General features: G+C 41.2%; 1 protein-coding gene across 2 annotated transcripts; it reads right to left on the bottom strand.

The window, feature by feature from the left end:
- Nucleotides 1–1556: 1556 nt before the first annotated feature.
- On the bottom strand, nucleotides 1557–2806 carry LOC101596447 (charged multivesicular body protein 3-like). 2 transcript variants are annotated; one of them, XM_045150325.1, is made up of 2 exons: nucleotides 2568–2806; nucleotides 1557–2506 (listed from the first exon to the last, which is right to left on the bottom strand). In XM_045150325.1, exons 1-2 carry the CDS (start codon nucleotides 2743–2745, stop codon nucleotides 1947–1949), a joined length of 738 nt encoding a protein of 245 aa, XP_045006260.1. In that variant the 5' UTR covers nucleotides 2746–2806; the 3' UTR covers nucleotides 1557–1946. The 2 variants fall into 2 exon arrangements, with proteins under 2 accessions (XP_045006260.1, XP_004663837.1); XM_004663780.2 differs by having other exon boundaries at nucleotides 1559–2652.
- Nucleotides 2807–6295: the final 3489 nt, after the last annotated feature.

The raw sequence follows: 6295 nt of genomic DNA, 5'->3' as shown, positions 1-6295 counted from the left end.
CTTTGGGCTCCCCAGAAGTTACGGCACCAGTAAGCTACTGCAACACACTTGTTACCAGGATAATGGACCTTGTTATGAACTCAAAATAGCAACACAAAGTGACCATTGATAGAAAGTTTTGAAATAGTGATTTAAAACAAATATTTCTTCATTTTAAGTTGTTTATTGCTGGGATTTCAACAGAACTATGGAAAACTAACACAAAAGCACAACACAGTATTTCAAGGGATTCGATGGCAAACCTCTGCTTGTTTAAGAAGATGTTCTCTGTAGGTACATAAAGACAAGGAGGGTGTGTCATTTTCATGTGCAGTGTAACAAATACCAGGGAACACACTGTCTCTAAATTAACTCTAAGCATAATGCAGTGATTTTAATGGCTGCACAAAACACTTTGTAGAGAGAAGTAGAAATAATATAATTCAATTTTCTTTGACTAATTTCACTGAGTGGTTTTATAGTCATCCTAAAATTTCACATGCTATCCTAAGAATATGGAGATTTAAATAGTTGGGCTGGAGAGATGGCTTAGTGGTTAAGTCACTTGCCTGTAGAGCCAAAGGACCCAGGTTCAATTCTCCAAGACCCATTTAAGACAGATGCACAAGGTGTCACATGCATCTGAGTTCATTTGCAGTGGCTGGGGGCCCTGGTATGCCCATTCTCTCTGCCCTCCCCCATTCTCTCTGCCTTGTTCTCTTTACCTCTGTATCCCTCTCTGAAATAAATAAAAGTAAAATATAAAAATTTTAAAGAAATAAAATAAAATAGTTGAGAATTCATTCATTATCCCATGAAGCCTTTGACATTAACAATTAGGCTTGCAGACTACAACATTTAAGTATTGCGTTGTACTGTTGCATTTCCTGTAAAATTATAGTGTATTGTATTTCTTGTACCAAAAACAAAATTATTTTTAATATAATAAATTTGCATTCTTGAACATGTAAAAAAAATAACTAAAATATATATTAAAAAAAAGAAAACTATAGCTCTGAATTCAGAGAGGTTCTTACTGTCTAAAAAGCATAAGATGGCCTCTACCAGAATACACAGGCATTCAGGTGCGCACATACATGTGTGCATACTCTACATGCCACCATCAACACTATCTATAGTGCATATACAAAAAGAAAAACGTTTGGACTATAGAGATGGGTTAGTGGTTAACATGCTTACCTGCAAAGCCAACAGACTCAGGTTTTTTCCCCAGGACCTATATAAGCCAAAAGTATAAAGTGGTACATGTGTCTGGAGTTCATTTGCAGGGCTAGAGGCCCTGGTGTGCCCATTCTCTCCCTCTTTGCCTCTCTCTTTTGTTCTCTCTCTCTCTCTCTCATAAATAAATTAAATTTTAAAATGTTTGCAATTAAGTGACCAACATTTCTCACTAGGCAATTCTCATTACTTTTTATTTTATTTTATTTTAAAAACTTGAGTTGTTTCAAATTTTGAGCATTTTGTGTGCCATTTTAAATATTTTATTTATTTATTTATTATTTTTTTATTAACAACTTCCCTGACTGTAAACAATATCGCATGATAATTCCCTCTCTCCTCCCTACTTTCCCCCTTTTTTTTTAAAGCAGAAATTTATTCAAGTCCACTTCTATAGTATTTTACACACAAAAATGTACAGAGTCCTCAACATTCAGTCAATCAACTATTCTCAAAATTGCTTCACGAGAAAATGGATTCTTTGCCCTCCCCACAGCAAGATATTTCTGCTGTCTATATTCAGAAAGTGATGCCTTTAATACACCACCTTCCTAAGACCAATCCCTTGGAGATCCCCAAATCTCAGGAGAGAGTGAAGAGATATTAGCATAGAACCTTCTCCAAATGCAGTGCCTCACAAATGGAGGTGTAGTGCAAGAGATACATGGCGTGGCTGCTCCTCAGAGGCATACGCATACACCCAGCAGGAGGACCCGAGCTGGGTGGCCCTAGCTGCGAAGTGTGGCCAGCCGGGGCTGCATGGCTTCCAGGTCGTCGTCCTCCTCCTCCTCGTCTGAGGCAGCCATTGCTCCTAGAGGCTCAGGCTCAGGAAGGGCATCAGTCACTTTACTGGGTGCTTTGCCCAGGGGCCCTCCTGTAATTTCAAATAAGATTTTGTCGATTTCCATTTCTGCTGCTTCTTCCATTTCTTCCTGATCTTCCATGCTTTCAAATGTGTCTTCTAACATCTCCTCTATGATCCCGTCCTTCATCATCTCTTTGGACAGGTCCCGCATGGTGGCTTGTATTTCTGGGATTTTCACAAGACTCTGCATGGCCTTCATCACTTCTGTGCTCTTTTGCAGGGAACCAGCCACTCGCAGGACCGCAAGCTGGTTCTTCATGCCCATGAGCACGGAGTTCATATGTGCTTTGGAAGCGTAGAGCTTGCTCACAGCCTTCCTCGACCTCACCACCTCTTTGGCCAGAACCACACAGACATCTTTCTGGCCCTTCTTGGCTGCATCTTTCACAGATCGCTTCACTTTCTCTTCTTCTCTTTGGATATCTCTTATTTGCCTGTCAACAACTCTCATTTCCTTTCTTATCTTCAATGACCATTCATTGACCAGCTCTTTGGGCGGCTTCTCCTGGGTTTTCCCAAACAGCCCCATGGCGAACGGAACTCCGTTTGCCCCTTCCGGCGCCGAGGCAGGTCACGGGCAGCTGCTTGGGCGGGGCTGCCGAGGAAGGGAGCCCAGATGCCCAGAGCCCTACTTTCCCCTTTGAAACTCCACTCTCCATCATATCTCCTCCCCATCTCAATCAGTCTCTCTTTTGTTTTGGTATCATGATCTTTTCCTCCTATTATGATGGTCTTGTGTAGGTAGTGTCAGGCACTGTGAGGTCATGGATATCCAGGTCATTTGTGTCTAGAGGAGCACGTGGTAAGAAGTCCTGCCCTTCCTTTGGCCTTTACACTTTAAGTATTTGTAACACACTGTACATAGTGTAGAACCTCAGAGGAGGAGCAGGGAAGAGGATATGAGAATCAGCATTTAAACTCACAATTTGCTTCAGGACCATTTCACATAGAATTTATCCACCACCATTCTTGAGTTCTTGGCGCATTTGGATCTTTTGGCTTCCTGTTGGGAAAATCATTGCCAGAAAGGGAGCCTGTTAGGCACATTCATGCTATTCAGTTCTCACAACATCATCAAGTCAGTATCTTATTATTCAGGTACCCACAGAGTATTTGTGACATATTCCTGCGTCTCCAATTTTCTCTGGAATTGGGGTCCCTTGGTTTGGCTGTTCTGACAGTTCCAAATTGCCATATTTGTCTTAAATGCCTTAGGATCAATCTCACTTCTGCACTAAGAACTAGAAGGGGATCAATGTGTCATACAGAAAGTACAAACCACCTAGCCCCATCCATCCTTGCTTCCCTAACTACTTTCAAGGAGATTCTTAAATTTTTTCCCTTTTTTTTTTTTTTTTGTTATATGTTCAGCAAGAACAGTGCTTTGCCAGAACTACTGCATCCTAGCCAGAAGTGGAACTCACATATGTTTTTAAGCTTTGTGTGTATAGATCTGGATCATTCTTTTAAAAAGTTGCATAGAACACAGAGTATTTATTTATAGATGGACATTTGGATGACTTCCAACTTTTTAACTGTTAAAAACAATGCCACAATGACTATTCTCACACATGTTTGCCTGTGCACATCTCTGAGAATTTCTCTAGAAGACACATCTGGAAGAGAAATCACAGATATATAGAGGATGTTCATTTTTAATTTTGAAATGTGTTTCCAGAACATTTTCTAAAGTAGATGCAACATTTTACATTTTACCTGCAGTATGTGAGTGTGAATATTTGCTACTTGCTACTGCTAATAATTAATTGTGAAATTTCAAATTTTGCTCATGAGTTGGAAATGAATGTATCTTATATCTGGACAAATACTAGGGTTCTCATTTTCATTGAATTTTAGGGTTTCTTGTTTTAAAACATTGTCTTTATTTATTTATTTGAGAGAGAAAGAGAGAGAGGGAGAATCAATGAATGAATGAGTGGGCACACCAGGCCCTCCATTCGCTGCAAACAAACTCCAGACACATGGGCCACCTTGTCCGTCTGGCTTTATGTGGGTACTGGGGAATTGAACCTGGATCCTTTGGTTTTGCTGGCAAGTGTCTTAACAACTAAGCAATCTCTTCATCCCAGAGTTTCTTTTTGATGCCTTATTTATATTTCTGACCTGTTGACATATTGGATCTTCTCTAATGAGTTTAATCTGCATTCAAGTCAAATACCAGTTCATTCTTACCATGCTACATATGTGGTGAGCACTCCACAGTCATATACTGAGTATCATTTATGTGTCATCCTGGGGACATAGAGGTGAGTCACACAGAGAGATTGCCCATTTCCATGACATAATTGTAGTTGCTATTCTTTTTCTGTGACAATGTTCCTGACAGAAGCAACTTAAAGGAGGAAGAATTTGTCTGGGCTCATAGTTTCACACCATAGCCATCAGTTCTACTGACTCTGGGCCTGTCATAAGACAGCTATCATATTGGAAAGAGCATGAATGCATGCAACAGAGGCTACTCACCTCGTGGTGAACAGGAGTGGGGAGAGCATGTATAGCTTTCAAATGCTTTTATACCTGAGGAATACGGATAGCCCTCTCAATGTCCTACTTCCTTCAGTTTGGTCCCACCTTTTATATTTCCCTACTCCTCACAAAATAGTGCTACTCACTCCAATATCCTTCCCTGGGAGATATTTCATATTTAAACCATAATACATGTATGCAATGACTGATTATCAACAAATCAATTCAAATTAGTAAAACAATATCAAAAGAAGTACTATACACATATAACAGTAAAAATGAGATAGGCAGGTAGAGGTGAGGAGTATTATTTTAGAATGGAGGTCACAGAAATCCTCAAGTAGAGGATTGGATGAGAAGAATGAGTATCATAAAGATGAGAGTGGAATGTTTGCTCACAAGTTAAGAATTAGCCCATGGCCCTGAGGACATGCAGCTGGCAGTTATAAGGTTTTGTTGTTGTTCTTGCCATAAATTCATCCCCAGGGCTTTCTCTGATGAGTGTATTACCTTGTGTGCCCCATTGGCCATGCGTTTATTTGTGGCTTGAGTCTGAGTTGAAGCAGACAAAATGAACAGATTCTTTGTCAAATAGAAAGTGGGCTGTGAACTCAAAGCACACCAGCAGTGGTAACAGATGAAGGCAGAGGAAGCCTGTCTTCCACAGAGTACAGCTCACTCTGTCTGGAAAGCATCAAGATGAAAGGCTCAACCATCCTGGTTTTAGATTGTATATTCATATTCTCCTTCCATCCTATCAGCAGTAAGATCCCAGAACACATTGTCCAAACTCTCAATGCTTCATTTTCTCTGTGTGCAGAGTGGGGCTCAGCCTAGAAAGTATGATATTGGGGCTGGAAAGATGGCTTAGCAGTTAAGTGCTTGCCTGTGAAGCCAAAGGACCCCAGTTCAAGGCTCAATTCTCCAGGACCCACTTTAGCCAGATGTATTATTCAGGGTTCTCTAGAGGAACAGAATTACTAGAATGAATTATTTTATAAAGGGAATTTATTGGATTAGCTTACAGTAGTCCAATAGCAGTTGCAGGCCCGAGAATCACCGAACCTGGTAGCTGCTCAGTCCACGTGGCCAGATGCCTCAGCAGTCCCGACCCAGCACTGCAGATGGTGCCGGAAAGCCTGGAGGCTTCCCGAGGAGCCACTGGGTTTCGATCCACGTGGGTCTTCAGTTGATGTTGGCCTTTAGTCCGTGCTGGTCTTCAATCCACGCTAGAAGGTAGGGAGCAGCTCCGGCAGCCAAGTGGAAGGAAGGAAGGAAAAAAGGGAACTCTTCTACCCAGAGCTTCCTTATATCAAGTCCCTCTCTGAGCGGGGCCGCCCACTCTGGGGGAAGGGCTCACCCTGGGAAAGACCTCCTCCTTTAGTTGATCCTTCCTAGAAGCAGCCTGTGGATTACTAAACAGATCAAGTTGACAACACCTTAACTATCACAAGTCCACCCCTTGTAACTTGGCATCAAATCATGTCTCCTTACATCATACTTAATTTCCAAATGAAAACAGTAACAAGCTCATAATTCCGCCTAACATCGCATAACTATCCCACGTACAACCGGAACTGCAAAATCTTCCCCCCAACACAAGCTTAGTCTCTAATACAATGGGTCTAATATAAATTCAACAGTTTAGCTAATGATACAATCTTAATATTGGTGTAGATACAAACACTCTGTTATCAAGGCAGGACAGAAACATTGCAATCACAG

This window comes from Jaculus jaculus, chromosome 5, assembly GCF_020740685.1.
Source record: "Jaculus jaculus isolate mJacJac1 chromosome 5, mJacJac1.mat.Y.cur, whole genome shotgun sequence".
Taxonomy (NCBI): domain Eukaryota; kingdom Metazoa; phylum Chordata; class Mammalia; order Rodentia; family Dipodidae; genus Jaculus; species Jaculus jaculus.
This window is presented reverse-complemented; position numbering and strand designations above follow the sequence as displayed.